General features: G+C 37.3%; 1 protein-coding gene across 8 annotated transcripts in view; it reads right to left on the bottom strand.

Annotated features, from left to right (window-relative positions):
* The window catches only part of NKTR (natural killer cell triggering receptor), a 42960-nt gene that overhangs the window by 10599 nt on the left and 5509 nt on the right, over window positions 1-26852 (bottom strand). For 2 of the 8 annotated variants that reach the window (XM_030477801.2, XM_030477782.2), the window contains exons 3-11: window positions 23780-23854; window positions 19637-19744; window positions 18571-18615; window positions 16701-16788; window positions 7347-7376; window positions 6348-6493; window positions 4854-5076; window positions 4177-4329; window positions 3194-3281 (exon numbers count right to left, since the gene is read on the bottom strand). In XM_030477801.2, the coding sequence (XP_030333661.1) occupies window positions 3194-3281; window positions 4177-4329; window positions 4854-5076; window positions 6348-6493; window positions 7347-7376; window positions 16701-16788; window positions 18571-18615; window positions 19637-19744; window positions 23780-23854 (956 nt within the window). Of the gene's footprint in view, window positions 1-3193; window positions 3282-4176; window positions 4333-4853; window positions 5077-6347; window positions 6494-7346; window positions 7377-9984; window positions 10013-16700; window positions 18538-18570; window positions 18616-19636; window positions 19745-23779; window positions 23855-26852 lie in introns of those variants that run through there. The other 6 variants (XM_030477793.2, XM_030477773.2, XM_030477816.2 and 3 more) reach the window with 5 other exon arrangements.

The following is a 26852-nucleotide window of genomic DNA, read 5'->3' on the forward strand; positions in this document are numbered from 1 at the left end:
AAGAATTCTAATGTTGCTAACTCATTATTTTCCATTATCCAGTTGGATACACACTTAGGTAAATTCTGTGAGGAAATTAGATGCTCCTTGATTCAATAAAGAAAAAACATCTGGAATTCGGTCAATTATTTTAAGCCACTTATAAAAGAAAGCAACATGTAGAGAAACAATATTGCCCCCCAGAATAAATACAGAAAGATGTGTGTATTGGTTTATTCAGTTGATTACAGGCAGAAGTTCTTAAGACATCCTGTTTATATAAAAAAATAAAGATAACCTGCCATGAAGATTTGGAGGTTCTCTACCCTTTGAGCTGAAGCAATGACTACTTGAAAAAAAAAAAAAAAAAAAAAAGCTCTTACAGATGAATGGCTTTCAACAGGTTGCAAAGGTGTCACGGACCTCCCCAATTCTCTCATATTATACTCAGGAGTGTCACAGAACCCAAGAGGATTCAAAACTGAGAATGAGTATTTTGAAAAGCATCAGACAAGTGCACTCTGGATACAAACTGTTGCTAATCAGTCTATTAGAGATGGGAGAAAAAGTGTTTCTCCAACTAAGTGCTAGCCCTAAAATATTTGATATTACTGGTTTTCATTCTTAAGTTTGCTAAGAAGGTGCCAAAAATACAAAAACCAAGACATCCAAATCCCTGGCAAAAGACAATTCCACTCAGCTTTAAGTGATTTTCCAGAAGTCTCTACTGACATAAATATTTCAAAACATTCCATTTAAAAGGCTTCCTTTCGTGGATATTACAATGTCAAATAAAAATGAAAGGTGTCAGATGCAAAGACAGTTATCAGATTTAATGCCGTGGCTGGCAAATGAGGGTTGGTTCTCAGGTGAGGCTCAAACACTACAATACCTTGGTCCATAGAATCATAGAATCATAAGGGTTGGAAAGGACCTTAAGATCATCTAGTTCCAACCCCCCTGCCATGGGCAGGGACACCTTGCCCTAAACCATGTGGCTCAAGGCTCTGTCCAACCTGGCCTTGAACACCGCCAGGGATGGAGCATCCACAACCTCCCTGGGCAACCCATTCCAGTGCTTCACCACCCTCACTGTAAAGAACTTCTTCCTTATATCTAGTCTAAACTTCCTCTGTTTAAGTTTGAACCCATTACCCCTTGTCCTACCACTACAGTCCCTAAGGAAGAGTCCCTCCCCAGCATCCTTGTAGACCCCCTTCAGATACTGGAAGGCTGCTAGGAGGTCACCACGCAGCCTTCTCTTCTCCAGGCTGAACAGCCCCAACTTTCTCAGCCTGTCTTCGTACGGGAGGTGCTCCAGCCCTCTTATCATCCTCGTGGCCCTCCTCTGGACTCGCTCCAACAGCTCCATGTCCTTTTTATGTTGAGGACACCAGAACTGTACGCAGTACTCCAAGCCAGTAATTTTGTGGCTTAAAATAATTGCATCATGGGGATCAAAAGAAAAGTACTTCTCAAATCCAGGGGCTACCACATAAGAAAATAATGCTCAGAGGAGCCTCACTTAAGACTACTGTAATGAAAAGTGTCTTCAACTATAGAGATACTTATCTCTGTCCATATATTTTTTTTGAGGACCAAGCCTTGGTTCGGTTTATGGTTACCCAAATGCCACTTGCTAAATTGATCCAGGAAAACATTTGAAAGGGGAAGAATATGCTCAGTCATGGTATGCTACAATTTGAAATACACCAAAATCAAATGCACAATTACAAAAGCTTTTCTTACTTTCTCCCTCTTTTACTGACTGAAGAACAACAGTGCAGCTGTGTAGTGCTTTGAGCCCTGTATTGAGGGTTATTAGAGAAGAAACAAGGAAGTTTTGCTTGAGTACAGTAGAAATAAGGCAAAAGCAAAAGTCATCAGGATACCAAAGATTTGAAGTGGAAATGAAATCTGCATAATAAGCAGAGTCTTCAGAGAGGAAGGTAGGGAAAAAGAAGGACCGAGTCTGCAGGTCTGTAAAAATGCTTTGCTACCAGCACTGCAATGAAAATAACTTCTTGCCCATGCAGTGTCACCTGTGAAATGATACAGACATGACCTCAGCCAGGACAGCTGATGAAATTTGACAAACTATCACAGAATCAACATAGAATCCTACAATGGTTTGGGTTGGAAGGGACCTTAAAGCTCATCTAGTTCCAACCCCCTGCCATGGGCAGGGACACCTTCCGCTAGACCAGGTTGCTCCAAGCCCCGTCCAACCTGGCCTTGAACACTGCCAGGGATGGGGCAGCCACAGCTTCTTGGGGCAACCTGTGCCAGGGCCTCACCACCCTCACAGGGAAGAACTTCTTCCTCATATCTCATCTAAATCTCCCCTCTGTCAGTTTAAAGCCATTCCCCCTTGTCCTGTCCCTACATGCCCCTGTCAAAAGCCCCTCTCCAGCTTTTGTCTGCCCTATTTTAGGTACTGGGAAGCTCTCCCCAGAGCCTTCTCTTCTCTAGGCTGAACAAGCCCAGCTCTCTCAGCCTGTCTTCATAGGAAAAGTGCTCCAGCCCTCTACATGAAACTATACTAAGTGGCTCAAAAAAAAAAGGAAACAAAAGGTTGACAAAATGTCAAAAAGCAGAACAAACAACGTAAGTGATTCTGCCAAAGTTGCCAACAAATCTGCTGTTTCTCAGCAATGTAAGCACAGGCATCACAAGATGAAAACACCAAAACTCAGGAGGACAAGCAATATACATCGCAAACGGCTGTATACACTCGGGATACTGTAGACCAGCTTTGTCTACTGTTATGTATTATAGTCCTAATGCTTAACAGAAACAGCAAGCAAATCCAGTGAGCAGAGAGGAGTAAAAGTTCTTGTCACTTCTCATTACTTTAGATCCTGCGCATCATGTATGACTGGCTGAATTACTTTCAATCTTCAGCAAAAATAATAATAAAAAAAAAAATTATGCGTGAAGACTTCTCATAGCTGAGGAGTAAGCATTTGTTTTCCCAAACAATCTTTTTATAAAAAGACAGTAATAAGAAGGATGGAAAGAAAGTGTTATAAAATGAACTATCAGACTACAATATTTCAACCTTAGCTAGAATCTACAACATGTCAACAATAGTTAAAGTGTCACACAAAGCCTCAAAGGAAATTCAAAGCTCAAGGTCAGAGAAGATACTCTGGATGGGAGGAAAAAAAAATAAAAATAAATAAAATAAAATAAAGAAAAAATTGCCACATACTATTGTGCCTCTTCCTTTAATTTTTCGTCCAGATTTAGAGACTGATGGTTTCGGGTCAGCCAGAACTGGCGTAGTATCAAGAAGCTTCCTACATAAATTAATAAAATATGAGATTACATTGAAAAAAACAACAAAAAAAATTATGTAAATTAATTTTAAGTTTATCATGCAAAATATTAAACTTATTTAAAGATGGCAGAACTAAGAATTCAGTGAATTCTCCAGGAAATAAAGCAAGACATGCACAGTTCTGCAATGAAAGACAAATAAAGATATACTTGTTTTCGATCAAATCCGTAGCTTATCTGACCTCTCCACCTGTAAATAAACACTAACGATGAACTTGCAAAGCACTGTTAAAGCGGTAAGTGGCTTTTCTAAAGAGGTTAACTTCGTTTGGTGCACAAATCATGAAGGCAACATGGACATAAGAGTTTCAGGATCTCTGCAGTTACACAACCATGTCTTAGTTCAGAGAATGGCAATTCATGATAGTTCACAGGTTCCAAAGCCTTGCTTCTTTCTTAAGCAATAAGAGGTAACTCAGCACTCTTTCACAGTTTGTGTAATATCCTTGAAAGAAGCAGTTACTAAGGCTTTGAAAACATGAGTAATGTTTCAAGAAAAGATGTACAGGAGGCTACATCATTAACTGAAATTATCAATTAAAAAAAACCCAACAAACCACCAAGCTGATTTTAAGAAATAACTGGCAACGTAACATATTGCTGATTTTAAGAGGTATCTGGCAATGTAACTTACTAGGTCATCTGAGTCCAAAAGCAAAGAAATTTGACAGAAAAAGAACCAAACTGCAATTTAGTAGAGATGCAAAATAAATCTGTAAAAAGCACAATTAGATTACCTCCTTTAGACACTAGAGCCATAATTTGCTATCAGTACTAGTAATACAATGGTAACAGGAAAATTTTTTGCCTAGTTTCCACCAAGAAAACATCATAAGAAAGCTCAATGTTCCTTACGGTTCAGGTTCTATATTGACAACGGGCACATCTCTTCTCAGCAAAAATCTATTTTCAGGCACTGGGGGAATTTCTTCAGGACGTACCACAGGTTTGTCCCTCTTCGTGCTAACATCAACCGCTTTTTCTGTTATATCGCTCTTGTCAGAAAGGCTGCTATGGGAAAAAACAAGTTGATAAAATAACTGTCAACTGATAAACACTCTTTTCAAAGCAAATTCCAAAACAAGCCCATGTGATGCATCAAGCTTTAAGATGACTTAACAACCGAAACATGTTTCATTGAAAACCCCTTTTAAGCTAAAAGAAAGGATACACTATTACTGGAAGGAAGGTTCAGGTCTTGCTTTACAGAAAATAATTTTGCTTTGAATTTGCCATTTGTCACGAAATATTTTAAAATATAATCAAATACATATCAAAGATCTATTATTTGCCTAATTTTTCACTTTAACACAGGTACACTGAGTCCCAAATTCTTTAACATGCTGAGACTTACTCACTTCAAAATCACTCTATCTTCTATCTACAAAGATCTTAAACTCTTTCATGGAAAAATATACTCAACAAACCCCAAACTTAAAACAATTTTCGTATTCATTGCTTGAGTACTTCATGAAAACAAAGTAGGATTTCTCAGATTTCTCTGAAATTCTTAAATTTAAGAGACTAGTCACCGTCTTTGGTTTGAGGCTCGCCTGCACTTTGGATCCTCTTTCTTCCTCTCTTCCTTTCTTCGTTTTCTTGATTGTTTGGTTTTAGCTCTTCTTTTACGCTTTCTTCTTCTGCTTCTTTCATTTTCTGCTTCACTTTCAGATGAAGTTTCTGAAGAGCTTGATGCACTGGAGGAGGAGTCTGAAGCTTCTGACTCAGAACATACTTTCTTCTTCTTCTCCAAAGCTTAAAACAGATATTTTAAATTTACAGTGTGCACATGTCCATGTGTGTGTAGTGTGTATATCTACAGCACAAAATACATCATTTTATATACGTATAAATACACAGACGTACTGTTTCAGAAGAGCTCTGTGAACTTTTTTCACAATGAGTTACGTTACAGTAATAAAAAGTGATTTGTGTCTAGTCTAAACCCATATCACTAAAAAGATACAAATATTTTCCAGCAAAGATAGTTCCTATGGAGTAAACTCTAAGAACTTCCATGCACAAATTCCACCATATAAGATGACACATCACTGCAAAGCCAAAACATTTTTACATTAATACACAATAAGTTTATAAGTGAAGTTCAATATTATCATGTGCCAAGCTAATATAAAGAAAATATAATTTTAAGAAGGAGGGCTCCTCCCTTTTCTCTTTGAAAAAGCTATTTTAAGTTGTAACACTGAATTCACACCTTTGGGTTAGAATACACAGATAAGCAAAGACCATCTATAGTAAAAAAAAAAATTAGTGTTTAGAAAGCAATGCACAGGTTACAAAACAAAGTTTAAGAAAGAATTAGTCATAGCCTCAGTTGTATATTTCTTATTTCTAAATATTTGTCATTCTCTCTGCATCTGATACTTTCTTACTCTATCCTCCTGACTTTCTTTAAAGGACATAAATAACCACATTATACTTAAGGAAAGACAAAAATGAAGTAGAAAACACAAACTTCTAACACTCCACTACATTACAGCAACAGTCCAAACACATATTTAAGATAATTTATTCCCTATGAATTCTTGTGAAATTCTGTTGACTACATATACTGCATATTAACATTACACGATCTTACAACTAAAACTCTGGAAGCTGCACAAAATTCAACTCCAAGAAAATCGTATTTTGAGTCTCTACCTTTCAAACTCAGAAAAACAAGTTGTAATTATTTTTTGCGTAAGCCACATTAACCTCAAACATTAAGAACAAGAAGCAGGGATACGTTTTCCAATGCATAAAGGTTTAGGTCAGAGAAACCTTTTCCCTTGCTGTGCCTTCCTCATCTTCACCAAGATTTAAGGTTTTTTAAGTTCTAAAGCCTTGTAAGACTTAAGATTCTAGAGATTCACTGTAATGATTTTGATGTTGGCAAAATCTTCATTTTCTCTGAACTCTAATGGTTGGACTTGATGATCTTAAAAGTCTTTTCCAACCTAAACAAATCTATGATTCTATGAAAACAATATCAACATTCAATTAACTTCAGATGTGTGTATGCTTACCATCTTTTGCTGATTTTGTAACAAGCACCCCACAGTCAATAACTCGTACATCTGCATAGGGCCTACTTGCAGTATCGGTTTTCAGATTTTCTATTTGTTCTATTACCTCAAACCCAGAAATAACCAGTCCAAAGACAACATGTACACTGCAAAAATAAAATATTTGGAAAGTACATTTATATATTGATGTCATTATTTTATAATGAATTTCAGACTTAAAAAGTCATTCTGAACTACAAACATTCATTTCTTTAAGACGTATTAGAGTAACAAACATCTTGTTTTTAAGTTTTACGTTTACAGCAATGCTAAGATTTTATTGCGACATGAAACAGAGGTCTACTCTGATTCAATGACAGAAGTACTTGATGTCATTCCACTCTCTTTTACATAGGCACAGTAAACAATCATTATTTCTAACACATCCTTCTACTTTTGCAGTTTCATGCAATAGAGAGATCATGAGTCCATATATAAAGATGACAAGGAAGCGCAGTTTTCCCCAGAAAAGATTTATAGGACTATACAAACTCAGCACACAAATTTCCACTGGCATTGCAGGGACAGTTATAATTAAGGAATCCCCATTTTTGTATTACATCTCCCACATTTCTCTTTCCTTCTTCTGTTTGCCCATAACTTACACCCCAAGGAACTAATCCATTTTGGGGATAAAACCATGCCACAAAAGAGAGTACTATTCAAACACATTAAACTTGACATTTCAATTCACTGATTTATGGATTGAGGGCAGTACCCAGTTTTAAAGAATTAATATTAGGATTTAAGCCCTTCCAAGTTTTTGACCAGCTTTAGGAATTAATTTGCAACTTCAAATTTTTATAGAACTGAAACCTTTGTTTTCCATCTTCTTCTATTGGATAGTCTTTCAGAGAATTAAGAATTTGTTTCTCCATTGTTGTCTACTTTAAATATAACGTGAAGAGTTATAACCTTCAAATTTTAGCGATCATTGGAAGAACTACAAAGGATTCTTACCCATCGAGATGAGGAGCAGGTTTTGTTGTTCTGTTTGACAAACAGCAAGATGGTAAGATGGAAGAAAAAAAAGAAAAAAAAAAAAAAAAAAAAAAAGGAAAATCAGGGATTCAGATGAAGTAAAAAGAGAAGAATGGAACGGGGGGGGGGGAAGAGGTGAAGGTAAGACAAAAAATAGTGAGAAAATCCAGTTACACACATAGAATTAAAAATACTTTACAGCTTATACACACAGGCTTTCTTAAACTTTTACATGAAATTTGTTTGAAGTTTAGCTTTCTATGCATACTTGAAAGTTATACCAAGTACCATTTTAATGCATGCAATAAACAATTTTGAAATAAGAGTCTTTAAATACACATTAAAATATAACTCACTAAGATTTTTAGTCACAGAGAAGGTACAATTCGGCAATAAGTACTGGGTAACTAATGGAATTTAAACGTTTGAGACTGTTAGGTTCTTACATTACAAGGTCACTATAAAGTCAGTTTATTTAAAAAGAAGAGAGTTATCATATGTGATAGATTCTTTGCTCCCCCCTCCCACTTCTTTCTTACTTTCCACTTCCCTGATTGGCCTCGTGACCCAGAATGCAAAGCAACACTTCTATCTTTAACCATCAACTATGGCACTTCATCAGCTCACAGGCTTCTCAAAAGCAACAGCAGCACAATGCAAGCAGACATTATGTGCTGCCCTACAGTTTACTACTGTGGTAAGTACAGATTTCCTCCCTATTTTTCAGCTTCCCACCTTCGGCCATTTGTAGTCTGAAGGAACCACGTTCCATTTTGTACACTATCCTAAAAACAGGCCTTTGGAGTTATGCCAGATTTCTGAGTAGACTTCAAATTGGAATATTCCAGGCTGTGCATATGTAACTATATGTGAAGATTCACCCTTTTGATGATAATGCTATGACCTAGTATTTCTGTAGATCGTTTTCCAAAAAGGAAAGGAAATTACTTCTCCAAGTAAGCCTGCATTAATGCTGCACAGGGAACCTTGCTATGCAGACAAATTCTGTAAAGAACATCAGAGTGTGCTTATATATTGGGAAGGGAGGAGGAAATAAAAAAAAAAAAGCAAGCTAATTTGCATTCAAAGCTATTTTAATATTTGAACACATCCTTCCCCTCTTTTCCCCAGGCACTGCTTTGCCTTTCCAGCCTTCTTCCAATGAACTCACCTCTCAAAATATATAATCCATCACAGACGTTTTTTCTAACTAACTTTACAGTAGCACAGATGTGGTACAATGAAGTCAGTTTTTCACTGCTATAATAAAATACTACTTTTTAAGCACATATCTTCACTCAAGTTTTGAACTACCCAGTCACAAAACATCGCAGTGCTGGAACACATGCCAAAAGGTGGAACTGTGAATCAGGAGTGTTTACACTCTTCATTTTTTAGTATTTTTTTTTTTTCAAGCTCCAAATGCCAACCAGACCTTTCACTTCTGTAATACTGAATAATACAGAAAACTTTGGTTTTACATGGGGAAATAAAAGCTATCAAGACAACGTTTAATGTTGCCAGTTGCAGGGGGTGTTCTATGGTTTTCCCTTGCTAGTATTGCTACAAATAAAAATTCTTAACAGCTTTTTAGGTTCTTCAAGCAAGAGTTAACTGCATTAACAACCTGCTGCTAAGCAAACAGTTTAAGTGGGCTTAATTACAAAGCTGATTTAAAGGAGTGAAAAAACAGAAGTGGGTTACTTCAGTGAAATCAATAATAAACAAGACTTAGCGCTTAGAATTAGCTAGAAACAGCAGTAGGTTCAAACACACTTGATGTGGAGGCTGTAGTAATGTGCTCCTGCCATGCCAAAGCAGCACTTGAAGACCTTGAGCAAATTACCTGAGTGCTTACTTTGCTTAGACTAGTCCTCGATAGCAAAGAAAGGGATAGTTGGCACATTAAAACTCATGTAGAGGTTTCTTCCATTACATTGGCAATTTGATGGATAGGATTTTTCTCATTTACTTGTATATGAAGCGAAAAGACAAGGAAGAGCATTATCCCAAAAGAAAACTTTTCACATGCATGACAAGGAGCTAGGTGGCTTTAACAGACTTCCTATGGGAAGCAGAAACCCAACACCTCGTTCTGCTTTTGAAAGTTTTCTCATTTAAATGTGAAGGTTGTAACATGACATTTATTCTGCAAACATGCACTTTAAATGACCACTTCAAAGTTTTCTGCGTATGTTCTGCCTTTCAACTCTTGAATGTTTGCTTTGGCTTCAAAGCAATCAGGAGAAAACCTACTTTCTGCCTTCTCACTATAGAAACCTAGAGTCATGATGAGTTCCTCCTCAAAATATTTTAATAAAACATTTCTATACAGAACTTCAAGTTAAAACACTTAAAATCTGCCTTATACTGTTATCCATGTTATTTACAGAAGGACAAATACCTTTCTTCACTCAAGTTTAAAGTAAATTCGTTTAAGATACTGCTGAAGAGAAAAGCATCTTTTTGGTAACAGCAAGTTATCACCCACCCCCAAAGAACCTCAGTCCTAACAAAGGATTCAATGCACATAACAATATGATCAGAAGCAAACAAGATAGATAAAAACAGAAAGAAGAAAAGGAAAGGACACAGCCTTAGAGGAATGAGACATTACCTTTGGAGCGCACGATGTAACACTGTTTCTGTAAATTTTACACAAAAATGGCAGAAATAAATTGTAATACATTTTCAGACAAAACTGAGTCTATGTTTTATTAAATACAAGTTTAAAGTTAATATTAATCAAGTTGTATGCAGAACAAGGATGCCTAAAAGAGGGCTCTAAATTTTCTTTAGTATACAAAGTACTTTGAAAACTACAGTAAGTTCTCCTTAAAACCAAAAAGAAACCTGTAGACATAACCTGCTTGCATACACTATTACAAAGATAAACAGTTAGAAAAGAGAATCCTCCCGCTCCCCTCTAAGTCTCAATCCAGCAAAAGGGTTAACACATGCACAACTTTAAGCATATGAATAACTGATTTCAATGGGTTTATTCACGTGCTTGCAGTTACATAGGTGTCCAAATGCTCTCCTGAATGCAGTCCTAAGTATACACTTCAAAGGATGGCACACCATAGTGTAAGCATTTTGATTTACAAATGAAATGTGTAAAGTCAGCAAGTCTAAAACTTCATACATTTCATAATTAGCTGGCAACTTCCTTGCATCGTGAAGCACTTCTAGAGCTAAGAAAAATAAGTGCTTTCTCTACAACAGGTTCATCGCTTGTGTTCAGAATTATAGAAGGACAAACACATGGCAGACAGCAGCAGACAAAAAATATCATGGAATTATAGAATATGCACCAGCTACTCCCATACTTTTTGCTCTGGTATAATTCTGAACGGCAGCAATGTTTTAAAAATACATTATCGGTTGAGCTTATCCATATTCTGTGTCATGGCCCCCCCCCCAAACTATTAGTTCTTAATTATATCTCCGCATATTCAAGCATGGAAATTATGTTTTCTTACTTATTACACATAAAAGCATCCTTTGACCTGGGCTGTGCTTTTACGTAAACTTTTGACCAAGCCAATGGGACCTGCTTGTGTGATCAATGCACATGTACCACTTTTTGCTCAAAGATAATGCAATGTCAGCCCTTTCCATTTGAAGTGTTTAGATTTTCATATCACTGTCAACTGCTCAAGAATTAGCTCAAAAGCTATTTCATTCACAGTAAAAAAATCCAAACTGTTGATTAGAAAAATACCTGGTTTGAGACACCAAAAAAGACTGAGAAATGAACCACTTTCAATAAGCTGGTAACACTGAGAAATCATTTGTAAAATCAAAACAGAAGAATCCTCAAAATTTATTTTATCCTTCATTTAGCAGATCAAAGTGGTTAGTTTGTCGGAATTTAGTAACTAGGCATGGCACCACACATTACAAACATTTTTAACACAAAAAAGCTATTTAGTTTTGAGCAAGAAAGCAGAGCTTGACCCACATTAAACCAACAATACCCTCGATATGGAAATAAATCTAGCAGAAACAGCAAAATGGCCTCAAGTTTTAAATAGCTTTTGAAGATAGAGGCAAGAACTCCAAGAATTTGAGCTGATAAGGAACACAACCTAGGACTGCTCTTTAAGTTGTAATAAGGACTATATGGCTAAATAACAAGGCAATAAATTAATTATTACACAGAACTTCCCAGGGATAACAAAGAGGCCAGTTACTTTTTTTTTTCCTCTTTACCTCCTATTGTTTTATGCTTCATTCTGCACAGACACTTCATCTAGTAAACTAGACACTAGACACTTATCTATCTTTATCTAGTAAGCGTAGCTTGACAGATTTTGTATGCCCACAGAAGCAAAGTTAAGCCCATGCAAGCATTTCTAGGATAAGGAATCTCATTAATTTTATAGCACTTCATATACCCATTTTCACACTTATTTTGTGTGCAACTTGCCTTACTAGAAGGCTGGTTACGGCCACATGCATGATGTAGTCGCTCTAAATAGATGAGATACCATTATCAGATCAGCTTGACTGAGAAGTAGAACACATTGCTTGAGAACAACATCACCCAACAAGTAATACAGCCATTGAGCTAGAATACCCAACAACAGGCCAACTATTCCTCCCTGACTCTAACTCAGGGATCTAAAGATAATGGCTGTATTTGTGAAATGCTTAGATGCACTCCCCCAGTAACTACTACTAGTAGTATTTTCAGCAGCAGTTTAAAACAGATATTGGAGTACATGAAAAAAGGAAGATGATTCTAGAGTGGTTCCTGTCAACCTCGAACCCATCCCAGAAATTCCGTATTTGAGTATCAACATGGAAACAGGACAATTAAAAGAAGATGAGCACATGCTGGTGGTGCTTAAAATACTTGCTACACAATTGGTGGTTCTAAAAGGAGTTATTCACAGAAAAGAATCAAATTGAATACTGGTGCTATCTGAAAATACAAATAGCCAATTTATAACCTGGTACCTTACAACCACCTTCAACACAAGATGCAATTAAATGTTCCAACAGATCCCTTTGGGTAAAGAAAATTGAAGTTCCAATATTTCACGACTCTAAACAGCACAAAGGGACGGTCTCTGTATCACTTATGCTGGATTTCAACAAAATGCATTTCTTCAGACTAGGAAATCTTTCTTAATCACATGTGTGAATAGACTTGGCCTATTTAAATTAAGTGTTCATGAAAACCGTAATCCTTCCTTAGCTCAACATTCCCCTTTCAATCCAGATATTACTCCTACTCAGGTAAGGAAAAAAATTGTAAGAGGTGGGGAAAATTAGTCACCACCATTACCCACAGCACTTCGAACACTGATATATACACACACACGCACACACGCACACACACACGCAAACTTCTGACTCTTTACTGTTTTTGCATCTTGCCAGTTTCTACCAGTGCTTTAATTTATGTTCATTCTTTTCACACTGGCCTCATGGGCACTCCCTGACAATACTTACACTGTCAATTCCCATGCCCGGTTCTCTGTTGTTGCTTATAAATGCTTCAAGCTCATTCATGCCAGAGAAATTATTGATGAATCAAAGAAAGTTGATGATACCTTAGGACTAGGCAGATGCTTGTTTACTTTTAAGATTAGTCTGGAGCTTCTATTTCAAGTGAACTGACCACTGCAGATCAACATTTAACAATTTTTCAGCACTGTACAGTTGTCTTGTGACCAACTTGTTAGTGCAGCCTGCCAAAGAAATACTTGCTGCCCAATTCCTTTCTGTAAAGACTAGTTACTCCAAATGACACTTTCCTGTGGTAAGCACGGAAAACACTTCTGATGATTAAGCAAACCCGTTATGGTCATGATTCTTGCTATTATTTTAGCCCTACTTGGACAAATACATTAAATAAAATAACTTATTTGCTTTCCTTATCTGCTACATTAGATGTGTATAAGAGAGAAAAAGAGTTCTCATTCCCGAAGTTATCTATGAAAAAAATGCAAACAGAGGGCTAAAGAAATATCTAACCTGTAAAATTAAACATGCTCAAACTACCAAAAAAAATTAAATAAAATCCAAAGGCTGCTACTGAATACTGCTTTTCACACAATTTTCAGGTTATACATTTGAAGAGCATTTTTCCTAATGATAAACTACTGAATAACCGAGCATTCTTTTGAGTACAAGAAGCACATTCTAATTTCAGCCTGAAGTATATCACTAAAGGAAGCAAACATGTAATTAAAGAAAAGCTGTCTAGGTGCACAATATATTCCCTAAAGTAACTCGACAAATGTCACCAAGCAAGACTAACTGCTTTATTATACTGCATTTTAGAGTTAAGTCAGAAACTGCCTAGATAAGATCTTCAGTACTTGTTTCCTACTTTGAATCTTAAAATCCAAGCTCTCCACATTACAAAGCTGAAACCAAGGGCTGCACCATTAAAAAAATCTGTACAAAAAGGCAGATTGTTGAACTATCCAGCCTTGCCTAGCTGCAAACTGAGTTATCAAATGTGGACCTGCCTTTGCAACTGACTGTACACACAAATGCTGTTGTAAGTGGCCTCACATATCTGCACATATTCCGTAATTACGGATTCATTCCTGGGATCAGCTGCAGTGCTGGAGGCTAATGGTGGGATTCAGCTTAAATGCATAAACCTGAATACAGTAAAGGCATCTGTAAGCAAGGCAGGCATCTCAGCTGGTGGTCAGATCTGGGGAGAACACTCAATCGCTGACATATAGGAATCCTGAGCTGCCCTACTTATCGTGCCTGGCTTCCAGCTACTACTCCAGGAGTGCAGGGGGTCTTGTAGGTGCTACATTATAATTCACACTCCCTGACTTGGAGTTCCCAAAGATGCCTCAAACAGCATTACATGTCTGCACGCAGTAAAATGAAAAAAGCCCCGGACAAGAGGATTGCAGAAGTCTAGAGCATTAGAGGATGCTTTAAAGACTTGACAGCAGCCCACCTAAACCTCACTGGTTATCTGGGAGTTCACTCCTGGGCTTGACTCACTTGCCCGACTCTATAGAGGAAGCCGGTGACACTTAAGACATTACAGGATTGTAGAATCACAGAATGGTTTGAGTTGGAAGGGACATTAAAGCTCTTCCAGTTCCCAAGCCCCTGCCACAGGCAGGGACACCTTCCACTAGACCAGGTTGCTCCAAGCCTCGTCCAACCTGGCCTTGAACACTGCCAGGGATGGGGCAGCCACAACCTCTTTGGGCAACCTGCGCCAGGGCCTTACCACTCTCATGGTGAATATCCAAGGTAAGGATTATCCAAGAAATCTGCATGGGGCAGGCCAGTAAGACAAGAGACCTTCAAACATACGTGGCTTTCTCTCCCAGCAGCTGAAGGCCACGTAGGACATTCCAGGACGCTAAAACGCCTTTAGATTCCTACAGGGAGCTGAGGTGAATCTAGCTTACATGGAGACAATTATGTTTAGGTAACTTACTGTCTGAATTTCCACCAAACTAACACTTTCTCTTTACAGAGATTTTGGGGGGGGAGGAAGAAATTGAAGAAATCTGCATTAAATCCAATTAAAATGCATTAAATCTTTCTCATTCAGAATAATTCTGTGTTTGATGAAAGTGCTCTTAAATACTGTTAATTTTATTGTTCCCTGTAAATTATAATTTACCATCCTACACAACCTTAGATTGTTTTGGTGTGTGGGGAGAGACAAGGTGTTTATGTCTATTAAATCTAATTGAACAAGTAGCTGAGCCTGCTGAGCATAAGGGAAATACGATGACTTCTGAATCAAGTGCAGGAGAGAAAAGAAACTTTAGAGCCCTCAAATGAAAGCTTCTTGACTGATGTGACATCATTAAGTTTCCACATATATTGTTCAGATAAGCTTAAAAATGGAAAATTATGGCAAGAGAACCAAGAGGTAAGTCACCAAGCACTAAATAGTGAACCAATGTTTTTCAGAGAGCTTATTAAACCATATTTCCAGACTAATGTGTATGCATATCCACTCAGATTTACTATAAAGAGGCCCAACATCTAAAATTTGGTTTGAAAATGACAGAAAACAAGCTTTTGACACTTGCAATTTTATCTCTATGGAAAGTCAGAACAGTGGTAACTGTGAAAGACCTCCTCTTAGGCTCCTATTGATTTTCCATTTTTAGGGCATTCTTTAGGAAGAAACCTAAAAATGTCTCTTATCTGAACTTCACCATATCATACTGAAGATCTTTTTCAAGCAAAGGAGAAAAAAAAACCCAAACAGATTCTTGAGGACAATTTACTCCTTTACTGAAGACAGTGAAGCGCCATTCATTCTTAACCCCCAAGAAAGATGGCAAAGAAAAAATACGTTTTTCTACTTAAGTAACTGAACTAAAATTTACTTTTGAAAACACCGTGTTATTTCCCAAAGTAGTTCTCAGCACAAGCCCAAAGCTATAATTCAGCTCTTTCAACTGTTAAACATTAACATTGGCAATTTTTGAAAGGGAGTTAACAGGAGGAATGATCATGTGAAAAAATAGCAAGTTTAAAAATACTAATACTGAATCTAGAATACAACTATTGTAACCAGAAGACCCTGGCATATCAGACTTCACTATTTACTGATGGTAGAGTCTCATTATTTTCTACAATTTAACAGAATAAGGCTATATACTGGAATGGATTTTTTTTTTTTTTTTAAGGTGATGAAGGAAAAATCTGATTATGAGCATGTAATTTTATATGGTGTTGGTACCAAAGTAGTTGGTATATGCACAAGTAAACAGAACTGTGTAGTAAAAAGTGTGCTAGAAACAAACACTCCAAAATTAAAAAACGCCCAAACAAACAAAAAAAAGCCCAAACTCCCAAACAAAACCACTCACAACACCCCAATAAATAAAACCCCACTCATCCTCCCCCCCAAAAGACAACAAAACCCCTAAACTAAATCATAAACTATCATATTTTAAAGAGCACGTGCAAACCCATACAAACCACCTCTAGATAGATCTCGCTCCCTTTTGCGTACAATGCTCAACATTGTAATTTGCAGATAACCTGTTAAGATTTGGCTGGTGCACATACAAAGCCAAAGAATCTATTTACTCGACATAAGAACCTACTACATAAGCTGTATTTTTAGGGTAAAAAGCAATGAACAAGGAACATCCGTGTAGTATCAGCTTCTAATCCAAATGAATACTAGAAGAAAGTTGTGATAACTAATGTTTCCTATTATAGCTTACTCTGCAGGTACCCACTCAGCCCTAGCTAAAGTAAGGCAAATAACATTGTTATAGATAATTTAGCAATACCATCTTTCTCATGAACAGCGCTTCTCTGTTTAAGAAAAGCTCAACTGTCATTATCACATCTACTCACATGAAAAATTGGGAACCATTGGTATGTTTCCCTCGGTTTGCCATTGACAAAAGGAACGCTCTGTCATGTTTGAGAATAAAGTTTTCATCTGTTTGAAGAAAAAATATGTTCGTCAGATTTTCCCTGACAAAGAACGCAAGGCTAAGTTTCTTAGTAACTTATGGATGCTATAAGGAGAAATTCTGCTGCTGCTGAAGAAACATGAACAAGTTGGAGAAAAACAAAAATAAAGTTTAAGCAAGCCTCTCAAAAGTTACAGTAGAAGCAGTTATGAGACAGAAAGCATTCTTTCTTAAAGAAAAAGCTTCAGATACAGTGCAAACATTTCTAATGAAAAAACATTTAAAGTCATTAGTAGTTTCTTCAATAAACAGTAGATTCTCATAGACATGGCTTTAAATCCAGCATTTTCTAAATAAGAACATTGTTGGCAAATTGACTGACATCCTAAAACAAGACTGAACATACATGATACTGTTATTTACACAGCATGCATCTCAGGTAGAAGGATCAGGAGAAAAAGCCATTTCCCCGGTATGGAGCGTTACGAGATAGCCACCTATCCACTCCAAACTGGAAGTCTCAATATGTCCAAGGGGAAAAAATATAAATACCTGAATGAGAAACTAAAGAACACATTGTTCCTCCAACCTAAGTATAAAATCAATTAAGACTAAAGTAAAGATGCATTTTGTATTCCAGTGAATTAAAGAGGACTTCTGGTTGCACAGCATAATATAAAACCAGATCTCCTGAAGCTCATTTTCAAAGCTAAAAATAGTAATTTGAGTGTACGGAGCTGTTACTTTTAAGATTACATATCACAGTCCTGCATGTTCAGCACTCACCCCCTTTAGAAACTAACCCTAGTAACTACTTAGCAAACGCATCTGTTCAAGACTTTCTTTTGACTAAAGGTTGTAATACTCCAATTATGTCTCTGTAAGACACAATTGCATGCACTTCATCACGCAGAGCTACTTGCAAAACATACAGAATCAGGGGCTGTTACCCAAATACATGAAGTGTTTTTTTTTAATGCTTAAATACCACAGTAACTACCCGTTGGTTTGTGCTGTTTTGTTGTTTGGGTTTTTTTTCCCCAGTAAAGAATTGTACGTCTTTAAATGAATATGTTATAAACTCACCATTTTCCTTCCAACAACAGATTTTAAAAAGAAGTAAATGTACATTTATTTACAATGTCTTTGCAAGTAAAGTAACTTTTGTAGCATATACACAAAGTCAAACACTTTTAGAAACAAATACTAAGCATACAAACCTTGAATAGGGAAGGGGAGGAAAGGGACATTAACAAAACAAGAAATAATTGTTTAGAGATGGAAATTATGCCAGTATTCTTTCTCAGAACAAGCCATTAACCCTTAGAAAGGTCAGACACAGAACTCTTCATTTCTCCAAGAAACACATATCCATCTACAAACGGATGTATCGGTTGTCTATATATTTACTAGGGAGGGTACAAGGGAACAGAGTTTGAATTTGTGTTACTGAGCTTTTGTCTCTTACCTTTTCATTTTGCAAAAGACCACATTCTCTATAAACAAAAGAATATGTTGACAGTTTTAGGCAGGAAGATAGGAGTTTATTCATGAATAAAGTTGCCTAACCTCCATGCTGAAAGTCATGTTTAACCAATAATGTTAGCCTTAATTAATTGTCAGTTAAAGTTAAGTATTACCAAAAAAATTATCTGAAAGTCATGCATATAAAAAGGATTGTCATGCAACATTAGTTTCATGCAAAAGGTGATCTATAAGTAGACCTGTCTGCATTAAATAGCTTTGGAATCAAGACTTACTTATCTCAGAACTGAATAAAGAATCTGCAAAGATATATTTCCTCTTACCTTTGAAATAGCCACCATAAATAGATTCACCTCCTTTTCCATTACCTGTGCATTAAAAAGCATGAATTAAGCCTTTTGTTCCATTTATGAAAAAAAGCCATACGTAACATTCCACCAGTTTATGGCAAACCAGTATACTCTGGCCAGTTACTAGAATCTGAGCTCCTTAATTCAGTCACAGCTGTGCATAATCCTGTTGACATACAAAATACTGAGAATGAAGATAGCCTTAGTGCCTCTGAACACTGGGCTCCAAAGGCCAGTTCTCCAGTCCTCACTGGTATTTGCTAAAGTAACAGCAGCCAGCAAAACAACAGCAAGGAGAAAAAAAAAAAAATAAAAAATGATAGAGACAACAGCAGGTATGAGCAACAATCTTTCCTGGCTCAAAGCAGGTGAGAGGCCACTAGAATGGAAGGGTTAAGAACATAGCTAGCAGTTTTAAAGGCTCTTCTACTTGACTCTCAAAACAAAATATTCCCTCACCACGCCCATTTTATCAGGCAAAAGATTCCAGGACACAGTGAAGGAGAAAGACATTTTCGTAAGGACAGGTACTTCAGGGAAGGACAATAGGCTAAAACATCCTGTTGTACACATATTGCAGGGAAGGAAACAAAGAAACTACCAGATAATATCCTTTTAGAGGTTTTTCCATTAAACACTTCTAGCTTGTCTACTATTTTATTATTATTTTTAAACTTATTCAAACAGTTATGTTCCTGTATCAATAGGGCATGAGTACTGTCACCTCTACTGCAGGCACAAAAGTGAAAAGCAGTTAAAACTACAGTTTGGACTTGAATTGTTTTAATAATATAGGTGTTACCAGCCCCTAAAGGGTTTTTTTCTTCTTTAACTTAATACATTTTTCTAAACAAGTATCACTTCAGATGAAACATTTTATAATTTCAAAAATTAACAAAGAAATGCTGCACTTCACAGCAAATGAAATATTTTTATGGCATTGTAATAATTCCACAGCATTTTCTGAAGTTACATTATAATCACCTAAGTCATAACAAAGTTCCATTTACAGTATTTCAGTTTTGAAAGTGTATTTTACCTTCGCTGAAGTCCCCACCCTGGATCATGAAGTTTTTAACCACACGATGGAAGGTAGTGCCTTTGTAACACAGCTTCTTTCCGGTTGTTTTGCCAATTCCTTTTTCACCTGCAAGAAGGTTAAACAAAAAGAATCTACAGATTGTCACTGAATAAATTCTAAGGGTTTTACCTCCCTAGTGTTAATGGATATAAGAGCCATCAGAACCGCAGAACTATACAAGACACCACAGTCCTACCTGTTGCCTTTTCAAAATCCATTAATTGCAGACAGGACCTCTTCTTTACAAGGGGACTCAAGCAAAAATTAAGTGGTGTCTTCCAAAAAAAATTCCACCCCCTCCCAAGGAAGAGTTATTTATTAGCAATCCACTCGTGACAATTTATAGAAAACAAGAGTTCATTATAATGATGGGTTAATTATTTTCTGTGGTTATAGCTATGCTGCTGTGTTAGCTGAAGCTTATACCTGTCTCCTTTTCAAACCGTTATATATCTGGATTTGCCACCTGAATCCCAGGACAGAAATTTGAGCTCAGAACAGGCTTCAAATCAGCTTCAATACAGTCCACTCATGGAAAAATGGGTCTGAGCTACTCCAAGCATGCATCACGTCTTCACCAATCCATGCACAGTGTCAGGCCACCCATTAATGCCAATTTACCCAGCACCGACCCTCACCATCTCAGTATGAAAATTGTACAAACCAGACTCTCATTTCTGGAAAGAGTGACAGAACAGGGGAACAAACATGTTTATACAAGAACAGTTCCAGGATGAACTGAATGTGAACCATAATAGGGCGGGGAGGGGGGGGTGGAAACCCAAAAACAAAGAAACAAAGAATTCCTCAAACCCTGTCCAGGTAACCAGGGTCATTCTTATCCAGCAGCAGAACCAGACTCTCATTTCTGGAAAGAGTGACAGAACAGGGGAACAAACATGTTTATACAAGAACAGTTCCAGGATGAACTGAATGTGAACCGTAATGGGGCGGGGAGGCGGGGGGAAACCCAAAAACAAAGAAACAAAGAATTCCTCAAACCCTGTCCAGGTAACCAGGGTCATTCTTATCTAGCAGCAGAAGCCCCACCAGGCCACAGTACCTGTTAATTCTTTCTGAGCCTTAGATTTTTTAAGAAATGGCACCCAGTGGACTCCCACTGCAGCTGTAGCTCAAGCCTACTGGTGATTTTTGAGTAAGCTTCATTAACAGTTCTTCCAAAATTCAGGAGAAAAACTTCACTGGACATGTGGATGAGGGTAATATGACTGGCAGGGCAGAGGTCCTGCTAGTAGGTTCATGAGGAATTTATACTGGTCCAGTCAAGGAACAAGCAAGAGATACTGACTTTAGCTTCCAGAAAGTGGGGAGCTGGCAGAACACTGCGATTAAGGGCATTAGGTATATTATACGCTGTACAACAGCTGAAATCCCATGTAAAGCATAGTGCAGGAGATAGTCTGTAATGAGAGAGGACAAATAACCTAATGTTCTGTTTCATCCCACCACTGGTTATGAAACAGACATTTGATGCTTTATCAGAGGACATTTAACCAGTATGTTCTATACCATGTAATTCACTCAGAAATATTCCTGTACTTGTTACGCAGAGCCAACGCTCCCCTTTTGCACTCTCTTGTTCCTCCACCCAAAATTAACTCATGGTCAACTCACCCCAGATTTGCCATTCTCAACAGCCCATTGCTGCCAGGATGAGGGCAAAGAGAGTGACACAAAACCTACTCATGGCATTGCTGTTGACTGTACTTGTAGAAGCCTTCTCTTGGAGAATACAACTTATTTTCCATTACCTTGACTCTCTGTACCCATGGTTTGCAATAGTGGTCTCCATTGGAGATTATGAGAAGGGAAGCTCCTAACAAAGCGCCAAAGAGCAGATGGGCTTCTGCTTATTCAATAGGTGGACTGCCTGAAGGACCTGAAAATGCCAGTTTGCAAGCCCAGATGTTTTAATTTAAAGGCAAGGCGCCTTTTGCTGTCAAGGCAGACAGCATACTTCCACGGCAGCCAGGTCTATTTCTGACAACAATGTCAGGCTGTAGGAAGGCTGCCAGAATCACCCTGTCCTCCTCCATCTGTCTCTGACAGAAACATCCTGGCTTGACTCACAGAGATTACGGAAGGAGCAGCAGGCAGGATGACGGGCACAGCATTTTAAATACTGGTCTTTCTCCCATGGCATATTGCTTTGCCTTGAGGCAAGTGAAATCACCCTTTGTTTCACACATTGTGTGCCCACCACACAATAGATGGACACAGCACAAATCAAGTTGCTATGAGGTCCAGATCTCAAGAGCAGACCTCTTAACTCTGTGCTTACTTTCCAATATTCTTCGAATTAAAGACAAGTTCCAGCTGAAGACATCAGTGAAACCTGTACAGCCAGCTGCAGAACAAAATTGAAACAGGGATCCAATACAAAGAAATCAGACTTTTTTTGCTTTAAAAAGTTGTTCTTCTGCTTGTTTGTTTCGTTCCTCATCATCTCCAACACCTTTCCCTTCCTTTACCTCCATCTAACATTTTTCTAGCAAAGCTCCTTTCAGGATTCTAACAATCCTTTGGAGCTACAGAACACGAGGCTCAGACTATCCAGTCTGCTACTGCATTTCATTTATTATCTTTAGTACTCTATTCTGAGTAAGATAAACTTCAAATGAGTTCCCATTTTTATATCAGTTGTACCATTCTTGCCCATTTTCAGTCTATCTCTAGATATCTCTAACAAGTGTAAATGAAAAAAAAAAAATCTGAAAGTAGAATAAAAAGCAGGGGCATCACCACAAAGACCTCAATAAAACGAGGTATGTACTGTACCTTCCACAGTACACAGTATTATAAAGCTATTCCGAATCTTCAGAGATTATATAGAACACATCACATTCTGACAAGATGAGCTTTAAGAAGTTAATACATAAGGATATCAACAAATTTATTTCACATAACCAGATAGCTAAAAGCTGCTGTTCACTAGAGCCAGATGTTAAAATGCTGCCTGGAAAGTCTTGCTGGAGCCTTTTAATGAATTGGAAAAGAGTTATTTCATGTAAAAGGGAGAGGCTTCACTGGTGTAGTTAGTTCAAGATATATTGCAAATAGCTGAGCATCCAGTTATAAATGACCAGGAGATCACCAACAGACACAAAATGCATTCTACCCATAAGTAACACACACTAATTCCTGTAATAACCTAATCAAGATTAATCTGCAGCTTTCAGCTGAAAAATCCCTGAGGAACAGTGCAGACCAAAAACCCCACCAAATTCTTGCTAACATTACTCTTTCAATCTCTAGAAGCCATTTTTAAAAAGCTAAATCCTGCTTAACTTAAAAAAAAAAAAAAAAAAAAAAAAAAAAAAAAAGGAAAAAAACCAAAAAAAACCCCAAAAAAACCAAACCTTAAAAAATGGGCTGGAAGGTGCTACGTTATACCCAGACATTCTTTTGTCAGTGCTGTCCCTTCAATTTCACAGATCTCTCCTGTCTCCCACCAAACAATGCCAGGATTTCTATGGGACCATCATATTACCTTTCAGTCCTTCATTTAGCTAAACATGAAGAAGTTTCTCAGATTTAAAAGATGGTCCTGTCCTCTGATCACTTCTATGAGCCTGAAATACACTCAAAGTTTTATATAAGTTTTAACATATTCAGTTTTATGTAGTGTCCCAAGTCAAACGTCACCATCATACTGTGCAATGACATTAATATTTAATATGTGCCCTGATAAATCCTAACACCCTGATAAATCCTAAAGAAATGCATGTCTTTGTCGCATTTGTGTAACTTGAGTGATCACTCATTAGTCTCAGCCTTGTCAATCACTTCTACCTAAAGGAGTCCCACATTAGGGACCAAAAGTTTTTGTTCCATAAACTCAGTTTGCATTCTGTAATCATGTATTATCTCCACTACCCTAACTCAGTCACAGTTACAGAATACCACACTATTTCCTACTATGCATTATTCAAACCCTCCTCAGCTCTAACAAGTCTCAGCTTTGTTTTTACCAGGAAAATAAAGATCAGCACTATTATTATGCTGTGGATTATACTTGTATAACATATAATAATTCTAAGAAACAAAAAAAAGAATCTTAAATATAAGCATGCTACTTACCCGAGCACAAGCAAAGGAAGTTTTTACAAGTCTTCGGACATATGTCTGAGAAGAGCTGAAACATAATTCGACCAACTAGAAGTTTAAAAAAAAAAGTTTCATAACTCGTTATAAAATAGTCACATAAATATGTTTTCAAAATAAATTTTTCTTATAAAAAGTTCTTTTATCAAGCAGAAAACATCTCAAATATGCATACATTAAAACAAGTGGCAGGAAAGAACAATACCATAATCAAAAAAATGAAGATTAAGTAGTATCATTACATCTAATTTATTAAAAATCCTAATTATTCCATCTTGATTTGAAAGCCAAACTTATTTATCAAAATAGTTTATCCTGTCAATTCCTGTTTTGAAGACATTTGCCGTAAATACAGGTCCTCAGACAGTTGGAGTAATTCCCCGGCCCCCATGTACTATATTTGTACAAATAAGTTAATAATTACATTGTCACAGCTTCCTCTGTGATAGTTACCTAAGAAGCCCAACTGACCTATCCCCATACTGTGTTAAGGACTAGAGATAAATCAGCACTCTTGGCCTAAAATCCTCTAGTTTAAAAACAAACAAACAAAAAAGATGAACCAAAAGACGAAAGGCAGGCAAAACCCCACTAGCAATCTCAGCATTAACATTCCACTTGCCAGAAACTATGAACCAAATACTGCTTTCTGCCTATGCCAAGTGAGCAGAGTAATTCTCACTCTCAGGCCAGCTACCCCCATGCTACTGGTGGTAGTACCTTCCAAAACTAGTAAATACTGCTGAAGAGTGCTTTAATATAAGGAACCACTGGTTTAGAACTGATTCACATTTTCTTTTATTTTCCAAGATACTGGGATGTACGTTGCTATAGAAAAATACCCCAAAAAAATCCCAAATATATGAAAGCTTAAAAAAAATATATAATTAGCAAATAGGAAGTTGCTAAATAAGCCATAAAAGCCGCACTGTCAACCAGCATTACAAGGGGACCAGTAATAATCTGTCAATGAGCACTACACTCTAGTGGTGTGCACTGGTAAGACTTCAAAGATAATTTTAAAAAGTAACTACTGCAGTAATTACTTATTTTCCTTCCCCCTCCAAAAAAAAAAAAAAAGAAAAAGTGTTCAAATGTATTTTGTTCAATATTTTGTTACCAAGAAAAACTCTGTGAAGCTCCTAAGAAATTGCATTCAATTTTAAGCCTTTGTCCAAACCTATGTAATTGCCAACAAGGTAAACTGTTGGTTGAAAAAGGGGAGAAATAAAATCACACCACCTGTATTTTGTAGTCTTAGATAAAAATTCAAGATGCCTTCAGCTGATGAAATGTCTGCATTTCATAGGATTATAGAACAGTTTGGGTTGGAAGGGACCTTAAAGCTCATCTAGTTCTAACCCCCTGCCACAGGCAGGGACACCTTCCACTAGAGCAGGTTGCTCCAAGCCCTGTCCAACCTGGCCTTGAACACTGCCAGGGATGGGGCAGCCACAGCTTCTTGGGGCAGCGTGGGTGAGTGCCAGGGCCTCACCACCCTCACAGAGAAGAGCTTCTTCCTTATATCTGATCTAATTTTACTCTCTTTCAGCTTAAGGCCATTCCCCCTTGTCCTATCACTACATGTCCTTGTAAAAAGTCCATTAACTACAGTAAGAATGTTCTCTGAGCTTTCTCATTACAGCAGGAAAATCTAAAAAAAAAAAAAAAAAATGGTGAGGAAGAGAGTGCAAAAAATGAAGAAATAGCAAATATTCAAAGTCCCCACATTAAACAGTGGTAGCTGTAACTATCACTACGAAAAAGCAGCTATTCTCAAGTGAAGAAATCACGATAAGCTATGCAGATTGAAGACTCATGCAGAGAACATAACAGACAGTTCAGTAAGAGAGTTATCAATTTTCACTATAAGCAGTCACTCAGGAGAGCAGAAGGCCCATTCCCCCTCTTGCAAAAGCGCTGAACAGTGACTAAGTGCTTTAAAAAGCCACGTACAGATTTTCTCTTGCATTCACTGTGTGAATAACACGTGCACTTTTCAAAGAAAAGGCTGTCACTATCCCCATTCTACCAAAAGTAGAGAAATACAGACCAGCTGCTCATTTACCAAGGTGACAGCTGCCAAATAACTAGTAGGTGTTACTGCCTGTGAGCTCCAGAAGGGACTTTTGCCCTCAGGCATAAATTGCAGGAGCCTCTGGCTTGCAGGTTCCCATCCTACATACAAACCCCACCCTATCTAGCACCTGAAGCAGCGAACACCACCATGTCTGTTTTCTAGTTGAAGAATGTCATCTGAAGTTCTTGAAGATGCTAAGGCAGAAGGTGGGAAAAGACATTCATAACTAAGGTGTCATGATTTCAACAGCATCTTTCATTCGTGCTTTGTCAATAATAGCGTGTGGTAGCTTCTCCTGCCTTTCAACTCCAACAAACTGCTTGTAATGCACATATCCAACATCAAAAGACTATAGGACCATCAAAAGACAAGGACCTCTCTCCTCCATATAACCTAAAGTACTGTTTACACAGTTTATCCGGCTATATAAAATAGTGCCATGTGCTTACAAGACACAAACCACATACTGTGTATCCATCTGCTGGGTTGCTACCTGTATGTTACCTAAACTGCATCAATATCATTATCACTGAAAGGTTTTATTTTCCACTGACAAGCAGTCAATTAAATGTGCCAGAGAAAGATCAAACACATTTTCACACCTTGATCTGACAAATACATATGAAACAGCAGCTGTTAATTAAAAAAAAAAAGAAAAAAAAAAAATCTGTATAAAAGTTCTGCTTAGAACTTAAAAATCTTTGTCTTTTTTTTTTTTTTTTGAGGGATGAGGAAAAACCTACAAAAGGAAACATCTAATTTTAAACTTGGAGCTGAGGTAGGTGCTGACACAACACAGAAAAAAAAGCATTTGAGATGCTATTAATTTCCTCAGATTTAGACATCTCTTATCTCAAATGATCCACCTTCACTGTATACAGAAAATTAACAAAGGTTAAGTTATCCCATTAGGGAACAAACTTTCTGTGACTAACCACGAGACTTGAATAATAAATTAAAACAAGCAAA

Source organism: Strigops habroptila, chromosome 1, assembly GCF_004027225.2.
Source record: "Strigops habroptila isolate Jane chromosome 1, bStrHab1.2.pri, whole genome shotgun sequence".
NCBI classification, from domain to species: Eukaryota; Metazoa; Chordata; class Aves; order Psittaciformes; family Psittacidae; genus Strigops; species Strigops habroptila.